We start from the raw sequence: 26,580 nt of genomic DNA, 5'->3' as shown, positions 1-26,580 counted from the left end.
CTCCCACCCCATTCCCTATCTCCTCCTCCTCTCCTTCTCTGTGCCACCCACTTCCTCTTCCTGCCACCCCTCTTTCCCCCATTTTGCCCTCCACATGAAACGAGGCCAAGGGATGCATGAAAGACAGGAAAGAGCCACAGGTGGCCAACCCCTGCATTGGGAGGAGAGGTGGGGAGTGATGTTTTCAGTGACACATCTCCAGGAGCATCTAATGGTGGCTTAAGTGCACCCCTGGTGCTAATGAAGATGCAAAATGCTAAGAGTATCCCTAAAGTATTCAAGGAGAGCAACAGCAGCTAATTTCCTCCTAACCCCAGCTTCTCTCTCGCTCGTTCCCTCCTCTCTCTCTCTCTCTCTCTCTCTCTCTCTCTCTCTCTCTCTCTCTCACACACACACACACACACACACACACACACACACACACGTCTTCTGCTCACTTTATCTCACACTTTTTATGGAAGACTTGCAGCCGATGGTGCTCTGGCTGAAAGCTAGGAGCAAACGGGCAAAAAGTGAAACTTACTTAGGAAAGAACCTAAAACAACCATCACAAATGTCAACAAGAACATGCATAGTCAGTCAGTCAGTCAGTCAGTCAGTCTCTCTCTCTCTCTCTCTCTCTCTCTCTCTCTCTCTCTCTCTCTCACACACACACACACACACACACACACACACACTCACACACACACTCCATTTATGGAGCTTTATATCTTCAAAGTACTCAGCAAACTTAGCTAATTAAGGTGTTGGCTGTTTGAAGCTGCAGGTAGTAACGGATGCTGGCAGCCGACTACTAGATTAAAGCGAACAATTGCCATGTATGCATGTTCTCCGCTGAATTTGGTAAGCAAAACAGAAAAGAGAGTCATAATTAAGGCTGAAAGCATTAATTGACACAATTATCTGATTAAAAATATAGACAGGGGATATTTAAAGTTGGGGTTGGCTGCTCCACCCACCTGCCACCACGAAAGAACATTCCCAGGCTGAAAGCGCTAGCCAAAAGTACGCAATTTCAGAATGACCCGTCATTCATAGATTAAGGAACCCTTCCACAGCATAGAACCAATTTGTCTGTGACTCTGAGCTGTTTTGGACATTACAGTGATGCGGTGTCATGAAGAAGCATGGAGGAAACTTAGCATGCCATGATTCCTGGTGTCATTTTTGATGGAACCGTATGCAAAAATCATATGAGTTCATAAATACTTAGGCCAAGGCCCAGCTTGGATACAAGGCCTATATTTCTGATCCTCACTCGCCAGATCATCACCTTGCTGTGGTGAGTGACTTTGAACGTTCCTATGATCCTTGTGAACGAAGCTGTCAAGAGTCTCGTACTCCCAGCAGGGTAACCCTAGGTGGTAAGGTCAAGGGGAAGGAGCTAGACAAAGAATGGTCCAAGAAGTTCTCAACGGCAGAACAGGCGGAAGATAACAAGTGGTATGTTAAAATGGGTGTGAAGGCGGATGAAGGCTGCAGCAGATAAGAATCTACAGTGGTACCTCTGGATGCGAACGGGATGTCCCAAACACAGGACTGTCATCATTGCAAGAGAGTTGCGACACTTTAACATTGATATTGCAGCACTTCAAGAAACTCGAAGAGCAGGAGAGGGACAACTGAAGGGAAAGGTCTTCTGGAAAGGTCTACCTGAACAAGAATGGTGAATACATGGAGTAGGCTTTGCTATTGAAAACAATCTTGTGAAGCTCTTGTCAGAAGTCCCTACTGGCATTAATGAGGGACTTTCAACCCTTCAAAAAAAACTTACCCAAACCATCAGGATACTATTTTAAGTGCTTATGCACCAACACTGGAGGCTGAAGAAGACATTAAAAAAAAGTTTTATTCTCAGTTGGATGCCATCCTATCGGAGACACCTAAGGAGGATAAAACTATCCTCCTGGGTGATTTCAATGCAAGAGTTGGGTGAGATTACGATCTGTGGTCTGGGACTATTGGGAAAGAAGGAATTCGCACCAGCAACTAGAACAGAATCTTACTTTTGACTCATGCCCGGGGCACATGAGAATTACAACTTTTAAGCAACCCATCTTGGCTGACATTGTATCCGGTTATTATGTTTCTATATTAATTTTATGAGTCACTATTTTTATTATTTCGTTCAGAAATGAAACTTTTTCCATCCCACCAGGTGTCAGAAGTGGGATCTGCATGCATACACCTACGTGATTTCAGGGAGAAAACAAAGATTGGGGCGGAGGGAGCTCTGCTCCCACCCCATCCTTTGCTGCAATTTCTCTCCTTCCCCACTCTTTGCAAAAGGTCTGGCCTGTTCATGAGGTGCGGTGAGGCAGCCACCTCAGGAGGCAAGCTGGGGACAGCTGGGAAGGGCTGCAAATCTGGGAACAACTCACTCCTGAACTTGTTGCCCACTGCTGCTGCTGCCACCTCCTCCTCTTCCTCTCCGGCCTCCTTTTTATTCCACCATGTTGGGACTTCCCTGGGCCTCCTCCAGTGGCGGCAGTGTCAAGGGGCTGACAGGAAGATCAGGTCATTTGCAGGTCAGAGAGGGAGACGTGAGGCTAACGTGCAATTAGTTTCTTTATTAAGGAGGGGGGGGATACAAGGAGGCTCATAAAGGAAACCCCCTGTTGGGGTTTGAGCTTGCAGTCATACCACCAGGGGGTTTGGCTGCAAGCTCAAACCCTACCCCCCCCCAAATGAAGAAGTTGCTCAAACTAGTGTGCAGCCCCCTCCTTCGCTCTCTAGCCCTCTGAGTAAGGGATCTCCCCTCCCCCTGTAATCTTCTGCTATGGCGAGCAGCAGCAGCCTCTCTCTGTACCTGCCTGCCCCGTTGTTTAGCAACATGTAACATCCTTCACCTTCTGGAAGCCAGTGGGGCCTGAGAGCCTTCAGCAGAGCCTGCCCTGTTGGTGCTCCAGGAGAGATGCCGTCCTCTCTGTTGGAGACTAGGAACCTCATCACCCTGTCCTGTGCTCGGCCACTTGCCTGCTTCTGCTTCACCGTGATCCCTCATGCTTTCAGCTTCTAGTACGCCCCAGCTTGTCCCCTCTTCTGAGGTGTGGCCGGTATCCCACCACCAGGATCCGGGATCTAAGTTGGCATCTTCTGTAGCCTTCCTGGGGGCCTCTTGGACAAGCGCCTCCCTGCACTCTTCCTCATCCAACCAGTCCCTGACAGGCGAAGGAAGTGGAGGTGCCATTTTCTGTTTTGCCTCAGGCGGCCAAATATCCTGGGCTAGCCCTGTTTATCAGCAGTTGGCAAGTGGCCGATTCTGACAAGTTGGCCCTTAGCAAAACACTATATTTGGGCTTCATCTCCTTCTTCACTCTATTTTGCCATCACATTTCCCCTCTCTTTTTAGACTGTTTTTTCTTTCTTTCTTTCAAGCTGCAAGTTGAACACTGAAACGGATCCTTCGCAAAAGCACTTATGAGACCACACAGAAAAGGCTTTTCCTCCACCCTCCCTGCAAGTACCAGCATTAAATTGCTGACAATTTTGTGCAATATGTGTTAAGCTTATCTTCTAAATAAAAAGCAAAGAGGTTTCCACCACTGCCGCCGGGTTGGTCCTCAGACAGCAAACAAGACCTTCTGCTATTCAGATAATACAACTGAGGAATTCTATTGTTCTCACTTTTTTTTCCTGACTGGCTAATGCATCCAAAGGAATCCGATCTTTCCAGTCGTTCATCAAATTACCGCTTCTCACGGAGCAAACCTGATCCTTTTAAAGCGATCCTTAGAGGAAACAGAAAAACAATTTGCGTGTGTGCACTCACACACATACAAACACACAAAGAATCATTCCCCACCCCCACCCCCACCCCAAAAAACCCTTGTGAAATCTAATACTGAACAAAATTTCAAATAAGTTAGGTTAAAAAATAATAAATAGGAAGAAGGGGCTGACGCAAACTTCCTTCTTGTTAACCGTATACAAAAGGTTTTTGTGAGTTTGTCTGCCTGCGAGTCCCTGCAATAACACCACATGATTCTGTGTCTATTCTGCCAAACCCTTTCTAGTTATGCTCCCGGCAATTTGGGCTGGCACCAAGAGATGACTACAAACATATGATGGGGGCTTAAAACAGAGTGAGGCTGTTGGTCCATCTACTCCAGGGACTACAGCTCCCGTCATTCCTGACCATTGACCATACAGACTGGACCCGAGGAGTGCTGGATCCCTACAGCATTGTGAAAACCATTGGTTAACCTTCCTCCATCAATCTAGGCTGACTGGCAGCGGCTCTTCAGAGAAAGGTCTTTCCCACATCACCAGCTCCTTGAGTCTACGTAGAAGATCTCAGGTTTATTCTCTACCATGTTTGGAAAAAACCTTTGGTCCTCCAGATGTTCTTCAACTACAACTCATAGCTGATGCGAGTGGTCGTTCAGCAATAACTGGGGCACAAGTCCTTTATCCCTGTTCTACATGCAAAACAGATGTCTCTACCACTGAGTTACAGACACCCTCCTCTGAATTACGTTTTCCATGGTTTGATCACACACACCATGCCTTGGTCAGATAATACAGAGCATGGTGAAATCACAATAAATAAAACCTCCCCTTCAGTACGGTAGTTTCAAGCACTACTACAGGTTCCGCATAATATCTGTACTGCATTGTTTACTGTGACAGCACCTGCACTTTGGAACTCCCTGCCTATTGCAACAAAGCACGTGCCTTTCCTAGGCTCTTTTCGGGCACCTGCTAAAAGCATTCTTCTTTAGGCAAGCATACCTAGATGCTTAGGAAGTTGAAGTAATTTTAATTTTAATATTTTAGCTTTTGTATGTTTTAAGGTAGGATCATTAATTTTTCTTGATTTTACTGCTGTGGTGGTTTTTGGTTTTTGGTTTTTTTTTGCTTTGGTAAACCACTTTGCAGGTTTTTAAAATAAATGTTATTAAATAAATAAACAATAAATATAAATAAAATAAAACAAGCCAAAACACAATCCATCCTGTAGATTTAAGTATCTGTCCATAGTCGCCTACTTGTTATCAGAGGCCCAGAATCCACATTCCTTTGTAAGAAAATATGAAATAACGTAAAACCATTTTTGCAGGCAAAAAATAAAATAAAAATCAATGTGTGTGTGTGGGGGGGGTGATGAGAAATTTTCTGCACCGGGTACCACCTGACCTTCCTACGCCTCTGGCCACATCCCAGTGGTGGGCGGGGCCAGAGGCAAAAGTGGGCAGGGTAACAAATGCAAATTTTACCTTTCCACAGTAAACTACTCACACACTGCTCTCTATCCTCCAACCAGGCAAACAAATGATGTTATCAGAGTTCAAGGACACATGCACAAAAACACCCAAGGCGTGTGCAAAATAGGAGTCATGAGGGGACATAGCTGAGGAGATGTAGCCTTGGAAAGAGTCCCAAAAGCCAGGCTGAGAGGCCTGGAAGACTGCATGTGCTCCCAGGCCTGAGATTATCCACCCCTGTTGATATGAATTACACAGGTGAAGGGTGTCAATGGAAGAGGCAGAATGCCTCAACTGATCTTTCCTGTTTTTTTGTTGTTCTTCTTTTTTTTGACAGTGGAATGGACTACCTTGGAAGGTGGTGGGACTCCCCTTCATTGGAATTTTTAAAGCAAAAGTTGGACATTGACCTGTCAGAGTGTCTTCAGCTGCAATTCCTGCATTCCACCTATGACTCCTGCATTCCCTCCAACTTCACGATTCTATGATTCTAGGACAGTGCAATATAAGTTGGCAAAACACCATTTGATACCCATCATTTTCAGAACTCTGGACAGAACATGATTGGGATTTTATTTTATTTTTTAAACTCTCCCCATTTGATTCTGGTTTCAAAATACAGTCAATTGCTGTTGTTTTGTTTGTTTTTATTCTCTGGTAATGGTGATCCTGTCTCTCACTTTACATGGCAGATATATTATGTATGTGCATTTTGCTTAATTTGGGAAATAAAATGTGCATGCGAAGAAGCAATATGGCAAAAGTGGGTGATAAAAATTAGGGCTGAAACCTTCCGTTGATTCAGTCAATCAGTGTGCGGCAATTAATTTTGATCCAAGAGGATAAAAGCTATGGACGCCTTTCTATGTGTTTGAGGGCGCCAAGGCCAGATTAAAGTGGCTGGGGGCTCTGGTGCAATTGCCAAATTAGCACTCCCTCTCCTAGAAAGAGCATGTGAAATGATGTTCCAAAAAATAACCTGTGTGCTATCTTCAAGTCTAACAAATTTATTATGATGGAACATTTATATACTACTACTAGTTGGCCCTGCCACGCGTTGCAGTGGCTCAGTTTGTTAAATGGAGCCTCAGAGTCCCACTTCAGACTCCCCTCACCTTCAGAGTCCCCCTGTTTTTCGTGTGTTATGTTTACATTGGGGCATCCCTGTGTCTCCCCCAACCCTGTTCTGTTCCTCCTCCCCCCATCCCCCAGTTCATCCCTGTGATTGGGCCCACCCTGTCCCAACCTATGACCTATTCGAGCCCCCCCATCCCCCACCCAGGCAGGCCCCTACCTCCACTTGCCCTAGTATGGAAAGTGGCCTAGTCTGCAAAGCTGAGGCAAGATACTGTGGAGAGGGCAGGTTTCATCCTTGTGTCTCCCCCCACCCTGTTCTGACCCATTACCTATCCCTGCCCCCTATTCGGCAATAGTTCCACAGACCCCAGTTCCCGACTCGCCCACCTGTTTACAAAGCAGAGGCCTAATATTTGCTGGGCAAATCCTGATGGCGCACTAAACACATTTGATGTTAGATTACTTTGTTTAAATGGCTAGAACTCCCCACACGCTGGAAACAGCTAAATATTACAACTTTGATGGAACGAATCCCCTAAACTAATCTCTAAATCAATTTGCACTGACGAGCATTGGCGATGCAAGCACAGCTGATGGGAAGGAAGAGGGGGGAGCGGAAAGCAGCCTGCAGGCAAAGAGGGAGGGGGGGCCACACAAGATGCTCATACACATGTAGTGTGTGTGTGTGTGTGTGTGTGTGTGTGTGTGTGTGTGTGTGTGTACGCACACACAGAGAGACACAGCACTGGAAAGAAAGGGTGCAATGCTGAAACGAAGAGACACTCTGAAGACCTTTGGACATCCCAAGCCAAGCCACTACCAGGTGAGATCCTACCCAACAAGGAAGACAAATCCAAGCAAGGATGCACGTTGAATCTTGCTGGAAGCAGCAATGGCTTTCTGAAACACTGGAAGCTGCCTTCAGACCAATGGGCCGTCGAGCTCAGCATTGTCCAGGAGCAGCCAAAGTGGTGAACTTCAGATGGACTGCAGCTCCCATCTTCTCAATTTAAGTACAGACTTCCAGAACCAATTGTGTTTGTAAACCGAGGTACCACTGTATACAGAGTTTGCTGTTCCTGAAAAATATGTACCTTGTTTCATAAAACTGCATTGTAACAGAATGGATGGATACAATAGCACTAATTGAATGAAACACTTGGCAATCACACTGTGGGTCGTCCCGCCTTAAAGTACAGAGAAATGTCGGGGCGGGGAGATGTTTCTCTGCCAACACAATGCATGAGAAGAAGAATTTAACCCTACCCCTTGCACAACTGCAACAAAAATCATGCTGCAGTTAGGCAGGGGTGGGGTGGGGAGAGGATTAAATCTCACCTTCTGATACACTGCAAACATTTCCCACCCACCCCACAGCAGACACACCGTATATAGACTTCCAATATACTACTTGTGTCACAGTTTGGAAATGACCAGTCTGAGTTACAATTATTTTTTTCCAAGGAAAGCACTATTTGAGAGGGTTAAGATTTGTAAGTTTACTGTTTGCAGTGTCTCCCCCCCCTTTTTTTTAATGCTGAAATGGAAGTGTGTGCTATTGAGCTGGTTGTGTCTTTAACAAAATTACAATCGCTCTAATAAAAATAATTCCCAAGTAAAGCTTTGAACTTCATTGAATATAATGGGTGGCATTATATGACTCAAGAGCAGACATCCCCAAACTTCGGCCCTCCAGATGTTTTGGACTACAATTCCCACCATCCCTGACCACTGGTCCTGTTAGCTAGGGATCATGGGAGTTGTAGGCCAAAACATCTGGAGGGCCGCAGTTTGGGGATGCCTGCTCAAGAGTATTTCCACTGATGTTAATGGAACTAAGCATCATCCATTACTTTTTGTGGGTTGCTTTACTCAGAGTAGACCCATTGCGGTTAAGGAACTTATTAGCTCTGTCTGTTAACTCCAATGGCCCTACTCTGAGTAGGAATTACAGAGGATGCAAGCCAGTATTCTAATCTATACAAAGTGTACTGTGCTCACTTTCCCCCCCAATCAGATATTTCAAATTCAGCTACCTTGAATTTGGAAGGAAGAGGGAACAGAAGTGCACCGCAAATAACGCTTGCGTATGCGCACAAGCTATTTCTGACATTCCCGACGACCTGGAAGTGGGCAGCTTTGTCGTGCCAGTAAGAGTGGGCAGTGGCAGCGGGCAGCAGGGGTCACCGGGGGCCGCATAAATGAGCCTCGCGGGCCGCATCTGGCCCCCAGGCCTTAGTTTGGGAACCCTGCTCCATAGAGCATGCGTTCCCCCACCCTTGATAGTCAGATGAAGGAGGTTTTGGTGAAACCTTGGGAAGAACTTTCTGACAGTAAGGGCTATTTGACAGTAGGATGGACTACCTCAGAAGGTGGGGGACTCGCTTTCTCTGAGATTTTTAAACAGAGGTTGGATGGTCATCTGCTAGGGATTGTTTAGCTGTGATTCCTGCATTGCAGGGGATTGGAAAAGAAGACCCTTTGGGCCCTTTCCAGCTCTACAATTCTACAAAGTTAGGCCAAGGGATATACCTGGATATATGCTATGGGGCAAAGGCTCCCCATTGCTGATTTTGGGCAGCAGAAAAATATTCATGACAGCCACTGCTCTTGCCATTTCAGAGAGGAGGTCAGCTGCAAAGGATCTTTCTTACACAGAATACATCTCCTGAGGAACAGGGCTCAGTTTAAAAAAAAACTCTCCAAAAATACAACAGATATTTCAAAAAGTTTTGATAACTGGGACTGAAAATCTATTTCACACAAACATAGGTTTGATTGTGCGAGCTATATATTATGAACTATTTTATATTACCTGTGTGCTGACATAATAAACAGTTCACGGGCGGGAATAATAATAATAATAAATAATAATAATAATAAATGTTATGCCCTTTAAGAAACACTTCTAAGAGTAGCACAAATCTTCCAGTTGAAGCAGATTGCCCAGTCTTATCTAATGGTAGGACTGGCCCCAGATGATGCTGAATCACCTACAATATAAGATACATGTTTTGCAAAGGCAAATAGCACAATCAACAACAAAAAGACCAATAATGCACTGTAATAACACACCAGGATCTAGCTCTGCAAGTTGTAAATTAAATTCAAGCCATTCAGGTGTTCACAAAGCACAATCAACAGAAGCCAACAGGAGGTCAATCATCTCACTCATTCCCTACACCAGTGTTTCCCAACCAGTGTGCCTCCAGATGTTTTGGGACTACAACTCCCATCATTCCTGACCACTGGTCTTGCTAGCTAGGGATGATGGGAGTTGTAGTCCCAAAACATCTGGAGGCACACTGGTTGGGAAACACTGCCCTACACAGACTTATGCTGCAATCCTATACTTACCTGGGAGTAAATCTCATTGACCTCAGAGGGAGCTTACTTCCAGGTAGTTGGTTGTACAGTATGGGGTTCTTGTGCAAATTTTACGTAGACCATCAGTCCAAGTGGTCTATCACAGCATTCCCCCACACGTGGCTCGCAAAACTTTTGCAAATGGGTCGCAGGTTTTATCAGAAAACCTAAAGCATTGTTCCTTGCAATCCATCATTTGCACGAAGAATGCCTTTTATACAACTTTAGTTTTGTTGGCATGGTATAATGCTGTGTTGACACTTCTCATTGAACATCAGAAAGGCTGAAGTCTTACATTAACACTTGGGAACTGCTCTCTGGCAGCTGGAAGCAGCGAAAGTCTCAGATTCAAAATTCATGCAACAATATATTGATGGGTCACCATAGCAAATAAATTTAGACTTATGGGTTGCCATGCCAAAAAGGTTGGGACTTGGAAATCCTTGATCTATCAGACCGCAGTTACATGTTACACAGCTGTAACAAGACTTCCACTTGTAAAAATAAAAAATTGACTTCTTCATACTTCAGTGGTGCCCACTAGGACTATTCTGCTTGGCAGATATATATATTTATCATAAACTTTGGAGGGCTTCCTTTGGCTGGTCCAGGTGTACTGCCTGAGCCACCATGTTTCCCAGCTTGGTTTTTGTTCTTTTGGCAAACACCATCCCAAATGAGCTCAGCTTTCGTGTCCGAGTGCACCTTGACTGTGGGAAGGAGAGACCACTCCACCTAGAGTCCCCGTTCCCTTCTGGATGCAAAGCAGAGGCGGAATTTGCCATTTCTACAGAGGTCAGGCAGTGCACATATATCCTCTCTCTCACACACAAAACATAAAGACCCAAGCTCACACTCTCAACCCTACTCACAGCAATCAGGCTTCATTAGTCTAGATCAGGGGTAGCCAGTATGATACCTTAAAGATACGGTTAGCACCAATCAATATGGCCAGTGGTCAGTAGTTTAGAAACAGGTCATGTTTAGATACAGACCAGGTCTGGATCCATGAGTGAGTGAGTAAGTGTTTAACACAGGCATCCCCAAAACTGCGGCCCTCCAGATGTTCTGGCCTACAACTCCCATGATCCCTAGCTAAGAGGACCAGTGGTCAGGGATGATGGGAATTGTAGCCCAAAACATCTGGAGGGCCGAAGTTTGGGGATGCCTGCTTTAACAGAATTGTGCATTTTTGCAAATGTTGGTTCAACCTCTGCACCTCACGCTACACCACTGGCAGGTTGCCACCCAAGGCTGCCAAGCCTTGCACACTTCTTTGGGAGTTCATCTTACCCAATTCAGTGGATGTTACTTCTTAGGAAGGCAGCCTGCTGCCTTATACCAAGACAGACAACTGGTCCATCTATCTCACTACTGTCTACACCAGGCATCCCCCAAACTGCGGCCCTCCAAATGTTTTGGCCTACAACTCCCATGATCCCTGGCTAACAGGACCAGTGGTCGGGAAAGATGGGAACTGTAGTCCAAAACATCTGGAGGGCCAAAGTTTGGGGGTGCCTGGTCTACATTGACAGGGAGCAGAATTGAAGCATTTCAGACTGGGGACATTTCTAGCCCTTCCTGGAGATGCTGGAGATATTGGGACCTGGGACCTCCTGCTCAAAGAGCAGCTGTTCAGCCAGTATGGTGGGCAAATAGGCCAATTTCAGTTTCGCATTCTCTCAATCTTGAGTTCCATTCTCCAGACTGCCACATCTGTTTGCGATTTTAACAACAAAATGAAAAGCCACCAATGTTTCAGCGCACATGCAATTCCCCCCCCCCCGATATAACATGTTTTTGCAGAGCAATTCATCCTAATATAATTCATTCTCATTTATATATGCATTTTTAAGCACACTTTGTGCACAATACTTGGCTGGAGATCTCAATGGCAAAATTCAGTGAAGTGCAAATTTCAGGTGATGCCTCTGTTTCAATCCACACATTGTTTCAGAAAGCGAAGATTAGGTAGGCTTGCCTTGAAATGCAAACAAAATCAACATTCTCTCCCCCTCCCCTCAAATCCTATCTACCACCAAGATACAGTCCTACTGCAGAATTCTGACGGAACCTACCCAGGATCACCTTGCAAGTTGAAATTCATAATAAGTGAAGCCAGCCTGTCTGCGGCACAGAGGGCACCCTCACACTTTAAAACATTCTAGCTGTTTTAATATGGGAATGTGAGGGGTAAGGACAGCAGCTGGCATAGCGGAGAGCTGAAGAGTGAAGATACTTCAACAATCAGGAAAGCAGGTTAGATATATCGCATTAATGAAACGGATTTAGGAGTCACAACCAGCCCCGACTTCCATCACTATTGCATAATGGGGAGGTGGGGGAGATTCCCTCCCATCTGACAAAATAAGTGAAAGAGATACTAAAGGGCTGATCAGGAGCCATTCAGCTCCCATTTCCTAACTCTGATGTAAAAATTAAGAAGATAAATCACTCATTGAACAGCCTGAAGAGCCCCTTGTTACATCGCATAGCTATTCCTGTGCAATTTACAAGACACACTGCTTCAAAGTCTCCTTAAGTTTATTTCATTTCCACAAGCAAGGGGGGAGAATGCAGAAATGTGGAGCGGCTGTTTTATACAAGGGAAGTCACACCCGCCGAGAGGCACTTTCTCAGCCATTTCCTCATTATAACACACATACATAACTGTTTGTTTGCCTTTTGCACATCTATTCTCTCTTGCACTTTTGTTTTTTTCTTTTCTTTTTAAAAACACCATCACAAATTAAGCTGCTTTCATCGCAATGCCCGGTTGCCTGGCTTGCTCAACTCTCCCTGTCCCTCCCCTCACAACCAATAAATTGGAATGACAACAACACACCTTCTGAATCAGATTCACGATATTGACTGGAACGTGAACGGAGGGGCAAATCCGGAAACCAGAGGAAAGCAAACATAAAACACAAACGGCCGATTTGAAATGAAGAAGGGGTGGGGGTGGGGAGAGAAGAAAGCATTCTTAAAATTCCTACCATTTCGATAACTGCATTTCAAACTAATTACTCTCTGCCAGCAATTTAATTTGCGGGTGGGGTGGGTGGGGGAAAGCAAAGGAAGATTCTGCTCTTAACCAGAGCCACACACACCAGAAATGCTATCATGACATCATCACTCCAACACTGTATTTGCAGGACTCCCTGGGTCTAAGCAGTCCACTGCAAGGTTTGGAGCCGGCTTTCAAAAGCACCTCACATTTGCCTTTATGGATGACCAAGGTGCAAACAAAGCAGGAGAACGTGCCGCCACCAAAACGCTGGTGTCACACCTCTTAAAGCACTGACATCATCGTGCATAAGCCCAAGAGGAAAAGCTGCTGGACAAAGGCCATATTCTCCAAGGTGCCAGTTTTGAAGGCTGTCCATTGATCCATCTTTCCCATTGAATACAACAAGAGACAAGCAGGCAGGCAGGCAGGCAGAGAGAACAGCCTAGTGTCAAATAATTCTGTCCTGCTTCAACCCAGACCCTCCACACAGCACCTCCTTCGTACAAACGATGCACGTTTAGAAATGCAAACCTCTCTTAACAAGAACATTATTGCAGAAGTCTGAAGAAAGGGAAGGTGCTTCGCGAGAGCAGTCCACTTCATAAACAACCCTGCACCACAATTCACCCTGCAAAGCACAGGGTCGCGTTTTTCTTGCAAAAAGATTGTTTGGCTGGATGAAATCCAAGGTGAGGATGGAAGGCGAACTTACCACAATACATTAGAGATGCAAACAATGAATTGCAGACTCCCTAGAAAATGACAGTGGTGGGGGGAACCCCAAACAGGAGTCGAATTAAAGCAAGTTTAAAGATATTGTAACAAACCAGGGGTAAGCAAAGAATGGAGGCATACTTCCGAGAAATAATGTACAGGAGTTGGGGCGGGGGTGTTGAAAAAGACCCTGAGGAATCCAAAGTTTGCACAAACACAAGTCTAGTTTGCAACCCTCCGCAGACTTATAGGGTACTAAGTCTTGCCGAGCATTGGGAGGGGGGGTACGGACTTCCGTGCAAGCACATGTATGCAATGTAGGCAAAAGGGCTGCATCCCTTCTTCGCACACTTAGCACGCCGCTCACTGTAACCGGGCTTTGCTCTTGAGTAAGCAAAGCAGAGGATCGTTCTGCTAGGCTGCAATTCTCTGCAGGCATGTTTGGGGTGGGGGTGGAGTCGAGAAATAAACCCCACTGCACAAAGGGGGGCGTCTGCAATCCCAACGCGCGATTGCCACCACCAGGACTGCCACGAACAACACTTTACTACTCCCGAGTCAGCCTGCACAAGACCCGGCTGAGTGTCAGCCGGGTGGGGGGAGAGGGAGGATGTTCGGAGGTGATCAGCATCCCCCTCCCCTCCCATCCTTAGACACATGCTCAAGACACATTAGTCTCCCCCTCCCCAAAAAAGACAGACACCCCTCCAGCTTATTGGGAAGAGACCATCCCCCACTTCCTCAATGGCCCCGATCCCCGCCTGGGCGCAGAGCCCCTCTTACCTTGCAGGCTGGGCTGGCTGTTCTCCATGGCGCCGCCGGCCGCGGCCATCTCCGTGGTGTTGGGGCTGCTGCTGCTGCTGCTGCCGCTGCCTCCTCCTCCTCCGCCTCCGCCTCCGCCTCCTCCTCCGGCGCCGGAGCAGGCGGTGAGCTCGGCCAGTCTCCGGCTGGTGGCTGTCAGCTCGGCTCGCAAGGCGCTCACCTCCTGGCCAGCCGCCTGGAGGGCTCCGTCGATGCGCAGGGCCAGCTGCTGGTTGCCCTCCATCATGCTCAGGATTTTGGCCTGCGGGACGGACAAGGCAGGAGGCTCAGGAGCCGCGAGAGACGCCGCATCGCGCACCCCGGGCGGGAGGGCGGGCCGGCTGGCTGGCTGGCTGGGGAGCGGGCCTTTTCCCGGGGACCGGGGAACCTCCGCCCGGGCAGGCGACCTGTTGGATGCCCCTTCCTCGCCTGCAACGCGGCGCGGCCAGCGGCAGCCGCTCGCCCAGGGAAAGCAGCGCCGAGAAAGGCGGGGAGGGCGCTTTAAATGGAGCCTACCATCTGGCCGCCGAGCTGGAGGGGGGAACGGCGAGGAGCGCCGGAGAGGCGCGAAGGGCGCTGGCAGGAGGCCCGGCGGCCCGGCTCAGCGAAGCCTCCCTGCCTCCGCCTTCGATGCAACAGTCGGAGGAGGAGGCTGAGCCGACCGGGAGGGGAGGGAGGGAGGGGAGGGGAGGGGAGGGGGTCCGGCGCCTCTTGCACACGCGCCGAGGGTCCCCATAGGAGAGAGGGGGCTCCGCTGGGCACTGCCCTTCCCTTGGCTTTAGGTGATGATGATGATGCAAGCTGCCTTGTGGGCTTTTGCATACTATTATTATTATTATTATTATTATTATTATTATTATTATTATTATTATTATTAATCTTGCGTTAGACTGGAAGAAGTTTGGAAGGGACCCTTAAGGGTCATCTCGTCCAACCCTCTGCCATGCAGGAATCACAGCTGAAGCAGCCATGGCAGATGGTCCACCATGGGCGTAGCCAGGATTTATGTTGGGGGGGGGGGTCAGGACACCCACCTGCCACCACCCTCTGTCTCGCTCTGTCTAGCAGATTTGGAATGAAATGACACCCAAGTCCTCAGAAAAAATCTGTCTACAAATCTTTCTACAATTTCTACTTTTAGTTAAGTATTTTTTATTTTTTTGCTTGATTTAGGAGGGGGCAGGTGCCCACCCCTGGCTACACCCATGGTTTCCCCTAAACTTCTGTTGCCATTTTTATTTACTTATTTGTTTCATACAATGTATACACCTCTTGATGGTTACACACACACACACACACACACACTGTATATCAAAAGCAGTTTACAAAGGAGAACACAGTAAAGTCAATTCACGGCCCTACTTGAAAACATAGGAAAGTTGAAATATTAAAACAGATCAAAATTACTTCTGCTTTCTAAGTATCTGGGTAGGCTTGTCTGAACAGACATGTTTTTAGCTGGTGCCAAAAAAAAGGACAGCAAAGGTGCCTGTTTGATCTCAATAGGCAGGGAGTTCCAAAGGGTAAGGTGCCGCCACATGAAAAGAACAAGTTCTTACAAATGCAGAATGGGAATTAGAATTACGTGGCACCCGTGGTGGGGCCCATTCAACTGATCAAAGGAGATGAGCAGGCACATGTGGGATACAACAATCTTATGGGTAAACTGACCCCAGGTTGGATTTTTAAAATTATTATTGTTTGGTAATACTGACTCTGTAGTCAATTAAAAATATTTAACCTCTTTATAGCTATTATTACTAATTGCGTTGTTTATCACCCACCATCCTAAGGTCCCAGGGCACCACTCAAAGCTCAACATGGAAAACTGTTTAAAACAACTTAGAATCACAGAACTAAAGTGGGCTCTACAAGTATACATTTCAGATGTCAAAAGCCAGTCTAAAGAGGTGTGTCTTCAGCTTTCCTCAAAAGCTGCATAAGGAAGGTGCCAGGCACACCTCTGTGGGACTGCACACCTCGGCTTAGGGGCTGCCACAGAGAAGGCCCTGTCCCCCTGGGGGTAAAATGACCACCCTGAGCTTCTGAGGCCAGTGGAGCAACCAAGCACATTGCTGGGCAAGCTGCATCCCTCCTGATGTCATTATTGGGACTCTGACTCCCATCAGCCCCAATCAGCTAAGTCTAATGGTCAGGGGTGATGGGAGCCGGAGTCTAACCTCTGGAGGGCCACAGATTCCCCAGCTCTTCCATAAGAAGGTGCAGTGTGAAGCTATTAATAAACTCTGCATCAATATTGATTATTAATTCATCAGTGTTGTAAATAAAATGCCGAGATTACTAATGGTATTAAAAATAGTTTGTGTTTGTGGCAAGCAACTTTATAGACATCCATGCAGATGGTGCTATATAAATAAAGTGGAAAGCTTTTGGTATTGTTAGGTTTGATTGCAGTCCTGTGCCTGTCTGTTCCCGAGGGGAATTCCCTTCCCTGGTAAGTGTTCCTATAACTTCACCCTTAGCTTAGTTTATTTACATGCCCCCTTTTCCAAAATAAACGGTGCCAACAGCAGCTCTTAATACACAGAATTATCAAAACACAGACCGCTGAAAAGAAAATTCGAATTTTTGCAAAATGTTACCAATAGATTGAAATAAGGCCAAACAAACAATTCACGATTTATTTATGTTTTGTACTGCAGTGAAGTAACCAGGTCTTAATATGCAACGCATATGGAGCAGAATGGGAGAAAAGCAATGACAAACCTAGACAGCATCTTAAAAAGCAGAGACATCACCTTGCCAACAAAGGTCCGTATAGTTAAAGCTATGCTTTTCCCAGTAGTGATGTATGGAAAATGGGAGCTGGACCATAAAGAAGGCTGATCGCCGAAGAATTGATGCTTTTGAATTATGGTGCCAGAGGAGACACTTGATAGTCCCATGGACTGCAAGAAGGTCAAACCTATCCATTCTGAAGGAAATCAGCCCTGAGTGCTCATTGGAAGGACAGATCCTGAAGCTGAGGCTCCAATACTTTGGCCACCTCATGAGAAGAGAAGACTCCCTGGAAAAGACCCTGATGTTGGGAAAGATTGAGGGCACAAGGAGAAGGGGACGACAGAGGACAAGATGGTTGGATAGTGTTCTCAAAGCCACCAACATGAGTCTGACCAAACTGCGGGAGGCAGTGGAAGACAGGAGTGCCTGGTGTGCTCTGGTCCATGCGGACACGACTGAATGAATAAACAACAACATGGAGCAGAATCCAGATCAATGGCCCAAAAGATAAATAAATAAAAAATGTGCCTAAGGAAAAGAAACAAATAAAAGAAGCCACCTCAAAAGATAAAAATATTTTTTAGAGTCTTTAAAAAGGTAATAGATAAAAAATGAGCCTATGTTATTTAAGTTCTTTGATTTCCGTGGCTCTACTCTAGAGTGTGACAAACCTTGGATATTGCCCAATAAGCCTGATTGAACTCATTGTGGCTTACTTCTCAGTAGACATGTGTAGGATTTGCAAAGGGGTGCCCATGTGGTGGGACGTGGGTAGCGCTGTGGTCTAAACCACTGAGCCTTGGGCTTGCCGATCAGAAGGTCGGCGGTTCAAATCCCCGCGACAGGGTGAGCTCCCGTTGCTCAGTCCTAGCTCCTGCCAACCTAGCAGTTCGAAAGCACGTCAAAGTGCAAGTAGATAAATAGGTACCGCTCCGGTGGGAAGGTAAATGGTGTTTCCGTGCGCTGCTCTGGTTTCGCCGGAAGTGGCTTTGTCATGCTGACCACATGACCCAGAAAAACCTGCCTGTAGACAAACACCGGCTCCCACGGCTTGTATAGTGAGATGAGCGTCGCAACCCCAGAGTCATCTGTGACTGCACTTAACTGTCAGGGGTCCTTTACCTTTACCTTTTTGCCCATGTGGTGGCCAAAACAAGGATCTCAAGGCACCTTAAAGATTGATTTGCTTTTGGATTTATTTAGTATACTTTGATCCCACCCTTCCTCTTATGATCTCAGGGTGGGGCGCAAATGAATTAAAATTCAAAAAAACTGCCCCCCTAAAGAGAAAAAATACCCAGGGAGAATGGAGGATGCATATGTAAAATCAACTGAAGACCACATAAATACATCTTATGGAACCAAGACAACTGATTACAGAAGAGGGGAGGACCCTCAGACCTGGGGGCCAAATGCAGCCCTCTCTAACCCTTGGGATTCTCCCCAGGCATGCCCCTATCCCCAGGCTGCACCCCTCAGAGGCCCACTTTGCACCCTCCTTTCGGATATTTGCCTGGTGGGACTGTGTCCTTGATCTCTGGCCATACCTCTTGTTTGCCTGGATGGGTGGAGGATAGAGAGGGGGTATGCCAACACCGTATAAAGATAAAGGTTACATTTGTTGCTCTGCCCGCTTTTGCCTCCGACCCTTCCCACCACTTGCATGTGGACCCCAGAACTTTGCTCCGGATTGAATGTGACTGTCAGTCCCAAGAAAGACCCAAAGAGTCCATGATGAATATCAAAGGATGACTGTGTTGCTCTTCTCATATTGTTTCGGAACGAGAAGATTTGATAGATCCGCCTTGAGATATGAACGGAGATTTCTCCACGTCACATGAATCCAGCAGGGGGAAAGTTAGGCACAACACTAAACCCAAGACCAGTTCCTTCACTGTTATCCATGGGTTGGGCACCACATAGGAAGTCTTTTCTGTGTTTAACCCCTGCTGCTCTTGCATTCCCATCTCTATCCTCCCTCCCTCCCCTCTGTTGTTGAGCTCTGCAGCAGGAATGAGGATGCTGTGGACTACAACTCCCATCAGCCCCAGGAATCATGGGAGCTGGAGTTCAGCAGAATCTGGAGGGGCCACAGGTTATGGGGAAGGGATTTCCTCCCACCTACCCCTGGCATGTTGCCCTCCAGACATGCCAATCAGGCATCGACAGTGCAATTGACAGTTTGCCCAGAAGTCTGTCTCTCCAGGTTCAATGTGAGTTTATTGGGTTGAATCCAACTTTAGTCCGTCAGAAAAGACCCTCTCTCTCTTAAGCATGTTCCACATTGCAGCCTGGACAAAAGACATCAAGACATACCTTTCACATGGAAGTGATGTGATGTGATTTGCAATGCAATCATCTATCTGTCTATCTATTTACCTACTCGAAAGTACGGTTTATTGAGTTCAATGGAGGTTCCTCACAGGTGAGTGGGTAGAGGGTTGAAGTCTTAAGCTTGCTTTGAAACTGTTCCTGTGCCACAGACAGGAGCCCTCGGTGCAATCCAGCTTCACCATTAGGTTGTATACACCAACCATACACAGGGGTGCATGAATTTCAAAACCCAAGACCCAAAACTCTTCTGCAGCCTCGGATATCACAGAGATTTGCTAATGATGCCCTAAAAGGCAGCTTTCAAGAACACCCTCAGGTAATGGGACAGCTGGGGTGGTTCGAGATGGATTTTGATCTCCTCATGACATGCATTGATTTCTCCACATGCTGAGCTTTGGCACAAAATTGATCAGAAATCTGAGTTTATTAAGATGTTCAGACTAAAAGCACATTGATCCACAACCCAAAGGGATCAGCATGAAGCCTGAATGTGGGTTGGAATCAACTAGCTTCATGCAATCAAAATTCTCCTCTTGCAGGGACCATCTGTGGCTATATAGCTTGCACCAGGGGCTTCCTGGCCTGTGTTATTGTTGGCTGCTGCAAATCTAATCCTTTTGCATCAACACCACTAATCGTGGCTGCTATTATAACAAGTTGGAGACGAGATCCTTTTTTGGTGCAGAAACGAGGGCTGTGCAACTTACTTGTTGGAATCATGAAACAAATCGGGCCAATTTGTGCCTGTTTGTACTGGATTAAGGTCAATGCAGCAAGAGACCCATTACATAATGTGTTGTGTGGACCCAAATCGATCTGCAGCAGTTTGGACCAACCCAGAACTTTTGAAAAAGCCTCTCTAAAGCCAGACTGTCTGTCCCCAAAGCGATGCAATTATTAATTGCATCTTGCAATTAAGGAGACCACCAGGATGGGGAGAGGGGGGGAGCTGGACTCTGAGAGTAGTAGCTCCCAATTCAGGGCTGAACCAAAACTCTCCAGTCACAAGAGGAAGGGTGGTAGAAATCTCAAAACGCAGCAAGTTCACAAGTTCTCTCTGCTGGAAAGTTTGGTGGCATTTGTTCAGCATGTGGTTGGTTTGTATATATCTGAAAATAATGCAAGCCCCCTCCCTTCCCTATGAGAATTTATTTAAACAGGGGTGGGGGACGACACATAGGCCTGGGGCCTGAACATGCCCCCCCCATTGCCTGCTTCTCTTTCTGGCATTTGAGTCTCTACCCTGGCCATGTCCACTGCCACAATCTCACCAGCCCTGTTCCATGTTCTTCCTGACAGTTTTTGCCTAGATGGAATAAGAACATAGGAGCCTGGAAGCTCCATGAGAGCAAAGACCCATCTCATCCAGCGTCCTGTTCTCACAGTGGCCAACTAGATGCCTGCAGGAAGCCCTCAAGCTGAACATGAGCACAACAACACTCGTAACTACTACTGATTCCCAGCAACCGGTAGTCAGAGGAAGCAATGTGTTCCGGAACTGTGTTTATGCCTCTTGCTTGCCTTGACTGAGTTGTGTAAACCTCTGAATTATGTGCATCTTGAACAAAGCCTCCTGCGCAAGGGAAATTATCAGAAATACATCTCTTCCTCTGGCACTCGTTGCCTCTAGCCATAACTACATTTGCCTGTGGCTCAGGGACCACTATTGGCGTGTGGTCATCATCAGAATGTTGCCCTCAAGGGAATGCACCATTTAAAGATCAGGGTAGATCCTCTGGGAGTCCACACATATGCACTGGAATGTCTCCATTCAAGTGGGAAACCCGTGCAACTGTTGGCTCTGTTACACCCCTGAAACAAATGCATGTTGCTTCTAGTTCTCTGCCTGGATTGTGGAGAACTGATCTCTTCTCATTTCCCAAGTGGAACAGATGCATTAGAAACCCTCTCTGTTTTCTTTTTCGTACTTGCAAATTCTGTAACGTGATGTCTGTATACAAGCTGACCCAACTTTTAGCTTCTTTCAAGTTCACTCTCGGTGACACACACACACACACAGAGAGAGAGAGAGAGAGAGAGAGAGACAGAGAGAGAGACAGAGACAGACAGAGAGAGAGAGAGAGAGAGAGAGAGAGAGAGAGAGAGATGGCAATGTTGTGATGGGATTTGACCAAATGACCTCTAGGGATCCCTTCCATCACTGTTGTTCTGTGACTGAGAGAGGGAGAATGAGAGAGAGACTTTAAAGAAGAAGAAGAAGAATGAGAGAGAGAGATAAAAAGCTAAAAGTGGTAGGAAAAGAAGAAGAGTTGGACAGGTCTGGCTGGGCATTTTCTAAAGGTAGAAATTAATGTGATAGGTTGCCATAGGGACAAATTGTAGACTATTTGTGAACGATGAGGAAATGGAGGGAAACTGTTCTGGAAGGGAAGAGTCATTTTGTGGGAGAGATAATCTCCCCTCTTCCTTTATCTGGAAATAATGTATTCAAGCTGTGTGTGTGTGTGTCAAAACCTATACAGTGGTACCTCGACTTCCGAATGCCTCGACTTCTGAAGGTTTCGACTTCCGAAGTCCGCTAACCCGGAAGTATTTTTGCTGCGTGCGTGGTCTGCACATGCGCAAAGCGCAAAATCGCACTTTGTGCATGTGCAAAATGGACACTTCAACTTCCGAAGTTTTCGACTTCCGAAGTTTTTGACTTCTGAAGAGCGCCGCGGAACGGATCGCCTTCGTAAGTCGAGGTACTACTGTACATATAATTTTGGGGCACACTATGCATTTCAAGCACATTCAAAGCAACTTCTCTCCCTCAAAGAATTCAGTAGTTTATTAAGGGTTGCTGGGAATTATAACATTGTGAGGGGCAAACCACAGTGCTCGGATTGATTTGCGGGAAAGAGCTTTGAATGTGCTTTAAAGATATCGTGTGCATACAGCCCGTGTCTTCCAATACATTTCCTAGGATGCAGCAGAGACTGGCCTGCTAAAGCAAATGGGGCACTGACCCACCAACTATAGTCTGCTCTCAGTCAGTCTCTTCCTGCCTATCTTATTACTCCAGCCAATCAGCAGGTAGTTCTGCCTGTCCACCTGGCTCAGGTTCCACCTACTGTTGTTCTCCTGCCCTTCAGAAAAGTCTTCTGAAAAGTGTTGGCTCATCTGGGCAGCTCCTGCAGAGATCATAATGGCACAGCAGGAAGGGAGTGTCCCCCCCCCCCCGGCAAAAACGGGGCCTGTTCTTGAGCTTGCATAAATCCGAGTCGCTATTCTGCCATCATCTGCTCATTGTCAGCAACAAAACATGACTTTTAAGATGAGGACTCCTGACTCTCTCACCAGCACATCTGTTTCCTTTGTGGACTGATATTCCATGGCCTTGCGGTAAGTCTTCGCCATTGCTGGCAGTTGCAGGGTGGAATGAGAAGCAGCATGCTGGGAGGATATGAGCTTTCGGGAAATGTGGCAGCTTTTGCTAAAGCCAAGGATACCCACCTTCTTCTGCAGTCTCTCGACTATGTACACTGCCCATCTGTGGGCTTCTTTATCCCTGGTAATGAAAAGCAGCCTCTGAGGCTGCAATCAACAGTGCCGAGAGGTGGGAGGAAAGGAGAGGGCACCGGGTCACGTCTCCTCTCCTCCCCCCTCCCACCAAGAATGAGAAAGCTATTGCGGGTGAGGACTTGGAATTGCCCCCCCCCCAAAAGGCTGCCATCCCTTAAAACAGGAGTTCTCAAACTTTCTACTCCCAGGACGCACTTGAGGTAGCTGGAAATGACTGAAAAAGCACCACTCAGAAAATGGTAGCAGAGTTTGTCAGAATGAATTGGCCACTATGATAATATTTTTCTACTGATAGCAAATCCATCTCGGGAGATTGCTAAATTCTTTGCCCCAGTGTTTTCCTTGTGGCAAGAAGTTCCATAGCTCAGCTTCCCTCCAGCTAAGGGCAGGTATCTGCTCTGGAGGTACTGCAACCTCCAGCATTTCAATTTTAGGCATAATTTGCTGACCCAGAGGCTCGAAGTGGAGAAGGCTTTTTTATTTTAGATTGTCCCCTTCTTATCCACCCCAAAGACCAATTTAAGATTGTCTGTTTTAACTCATGACCTGTAATTTCTTCTCTCATTCCCCTTTCAAACGCAATTTGAACCTTATTCCCCAAACTGCCATTTTCTTTCAGCCAGGGTCTTTTTACATTCACTCATTCCTCTCACAATTTCTCTCTTATCCCCTTCCTTCCCATCCCCAGGTTGTTTGTTTGATGATGATATGAATTTACCAGTTTATGTCACCTTCTGATTTCCTTTAACACTTCCTCTGGGGCCTTTCCTTTCAGAGGAAGGAGACCTCCTCCTCCTCCTCCATCACCCCAAATTTCTCCAGGGAGCTTTGCTCAGCATGCAAGGAATTCCTGGTGTGTTGGTCCAACCAAAAGGCTATGGAACAGCTATGGGGCAGGGCAGGGGAAGTGGGGAGGAAGTAGGCAGACTGTGGCATCGAGGCCCACTGGAAAGTGGTTCAAGGCCAGCTGATGGATCCCACCCCACTGTTTGGAGAAAGCACTGATTTAACACTTTCTTATGAGTAAAAAGGTAAAGGGACCCCTGACCATTAGGTCCAGTCTTGACCGACTCTGGGGTTGCGCGCTCATCTTGCATTATTGGCCGAGGGAGCCGGCGTACAGCTTCCAGGTCATGTGGCCAGCATGACAAAGCCGCTTCTGGCAAACCAGAGCAGCACATGGAAATGCCGTTTACCTTCCCGCTGTAGCGGTTCCTATTTATCTACTTGCATTTTGACGTGCTTTCGAACTGCTAGGTTGGCAGGAGCTGGGACCAAGCAACGGGAGCTCACCCCGTCACAGGGATTCGAACCGCCGACCTTCTGATCAGCAAGCCCTAGGCTCAGTGGTTTAACCACAGCGCCACCTGGGTCCCTTTTCTTATGAGTAAGTCTCATTTAAAGCAATGGGGCTTATTTCTAAGAAAAGATGCAGAGGAGCATGAACATAGGAAGATCTTTCTGGATCAGGCTCATGACCCATCTAGCCCAAATGGATCTAGAGGAAGATCTGGGGGACGGGGCCAGATCCCTAGTGTAAAATGTGGCATGTGAAGCCTGTTACCTCCATTTCTGCTAACATCCAGGAGAATTCTCTTAAGATCATGCATGGATGGTTTTATACACCTGTTCAAATGGCCCACATTCGGGGCAATGGCAATTCTCTGTGTTGGCAGAAATGCAACGAAAGAGGTATTTTGTTGGCATCACTGGTTGACCTATCCAGCAGTAAAAGACTTTTTGGAGCAAGCAGTTGTGGAGATTAATGTCATCACAGGAGATAACTTGGGATCCAATTTCACTCTGTGTTTATTATCTAACGCTGGTACTGTTTGCAAACCCCTTGCCATATATTTGATGCTAGCAGCGCAACTAGTTATTTCATGGGGATGGAAATATGCTTCATCAATTACTTTAGAGAACTGGTACAAAGAGCTTTATTTATAGCAACTTCGGGGGAATTTGCTTGTTATTTGTGCACCTTGACAAGCAGAGCCAGAAGACTGTGCAGCCGTGTTGTGAAATTTTATGTTTCATGTGAATAACCAACCTTCCCAATCCTTTATTATACTCTCTAAATACAGGTTTCTTTGGAGAAATTCGCATCTAGAAAAATAGGAGCTGGTACTCACCATGAAGTTGTTCCAGTAAGTGCCATACTTTTTAACAACAATAGCAAAAGAGGTACCAATACTCTTGAGTACCCCCTGAAAAAAAGCATTGCATATCCCCCACCAATTTAAAACCCAATGTTGTTGTTGTTGTTGTTAATGGTTGGGGTGAAAGCATTAGGCTTTAGCACAAAAACGGTTGCCTCACAATATGCTAAAGGTAAAGGTAAAGGGACCCCTGACCATTAGGTCCAGTCGTGATTGACTCTGGGGTTGCGCACTCATCTCGCATTACTGGCCGAGGGAGTCGGCGTGTAGCTTCCAGGTCATGTGGCCAGCATGACAAAGCCGCTTCTGGCAAACCAGAGCAGCACATGGAAACGCTGTTTACCTTCCCGCTGTAGCGGTTCCTATTTATCTACTTGCATTTTGACGTGCTTTCGAACTGCTAGGTTGGCAGGAGCTAGCAGTTCGAAAGCACGTCAAAATGCAAGAGCACGGTACAAAACAAACCTCAGAGTGTGAAATGCCCATTTCACAGCCTGCCATTTTGCCCTTTGAGCTAGCATGCTGCCTCAATGTTCACATGCGCGCATGAAGGGAAATGCATGACAGAGACAAGATGCATCCACCCACCAAAAAGATTTAACTTTTAGAGCAGGAGTGAGGAGCCTGCAGCCCTCCAGATGTTCCTGAACCCCAATTTCCAGCAGCCCCAGCCAGTAGGACCAATTATCAGGTATAGTGGGAGCTGAGGATCCAGCAATATTTGGAGGGCCACGGGTCAACCATCCCTTTTCTAGGGAATTCTGGGGGTGCCCGGGGAATTAAATTTAGCAAAGGGTGTCCAAGAGGCACAGCGGGTTGAGCGGGGAATTGTTCCTGATACATACACTCCAATGGAGCAGAGTGCATGATGTTGGCGTAATATATATCCTAGACTAGTTTTCATAATATTTTTCTCATTACAGAACTAGAATACACACCAGATGGATTCCTATGTTGCAGCTTTCAAATGTGTATTGTTGCTGGTGTGGAATTAATCTGACTTCGGATGAGGTTGCCAGCCTAGGAGGCCACTTTTGTGCTCAGCTGTGTCAACTTTCTCAATGCAAATAAAGAATCATTGATTTCCATTGTCCATGGTTCCTCATCTGCATATTACAGCCTTGGGGCTTTCTTGGAAGGGATTAAACAGAATTAGTCGCCCAAATCCTATGCGCCTCCAAGCCACTGCAAAGAGTGAAGAACCCTTAAAAACAAAAATCCATTATTTTCATTTGAAGACTACTCAGTTAGCAGTTGGGTCAAGCTCCCCTTCTGCTCCTACATCAAATTGTATTCCAGTTTGTTTTCTATAGAGCTGCACCCAGATTACTTCTAAATCTGGGAAGGGGTGTCTGTGGCTCACTGACTGTTTCTGAACTGCACCTGCCATCATCTTTGACCATTAGCCATTCTGTTCTAGACTGATTGGAACTGGAGTACAACAGCATTTGATATACACAGAGCATGCATTTTGTGTGTCTATAATGTTGCATATAATTAGCCCGACTTCAAAAAGAAAACCTGACAATACACATACAGCTGAGACATAAGCAGGCCGTTGACAGATGAGGCAGTCCAAAGACAATAATACTCAATTAGATCAGAACAGCAGAATTCTGTCTACGAATCCATTCAAAACAGATTT

General features: G+C 46.6%; 1 protein-coding gene across 1 annotated transcript in view; it reads right to left on the bottom strand.

Moving 5' to 3' along the window:
• Window positions 1–26,580, bottom strand: part of KAZN (kazrin, periplakin interacting protein) — a 250,222-nt gene that overhangs the window by 178,213 nt on the left and 45,429 nt on the right. Inside the window, exon 2 of the mRNA XM_035120457.3 lies at window positions 14,158–14,437. Within this exon, the coding sequence (XP_034976348.1) occupies window positions 14,158–14,437 (280 nt within the window). The remainder of the gene's footprint in view (window positions 1–14,157; window positions 14,438–26,580) is intronic.

The sequence above is a fragment of the Zootoca vivipara genome, chromosome 6, assembly GCF_965207765.1.
Source record: "Zootoca vivipara chromosome 6, rZooViv2.hap1.1, whole genome shotgun sequence".
Classification (NCBI taxonomy): Eukaryota; Metazoa; Chordata; class Lepidosauria; order Squamata; family Lacertidae; genus Zootoca; species Zootoca vivipara.
This window is presented reverse-complemented; position numbering and strand designations above follow the sequence as displayed.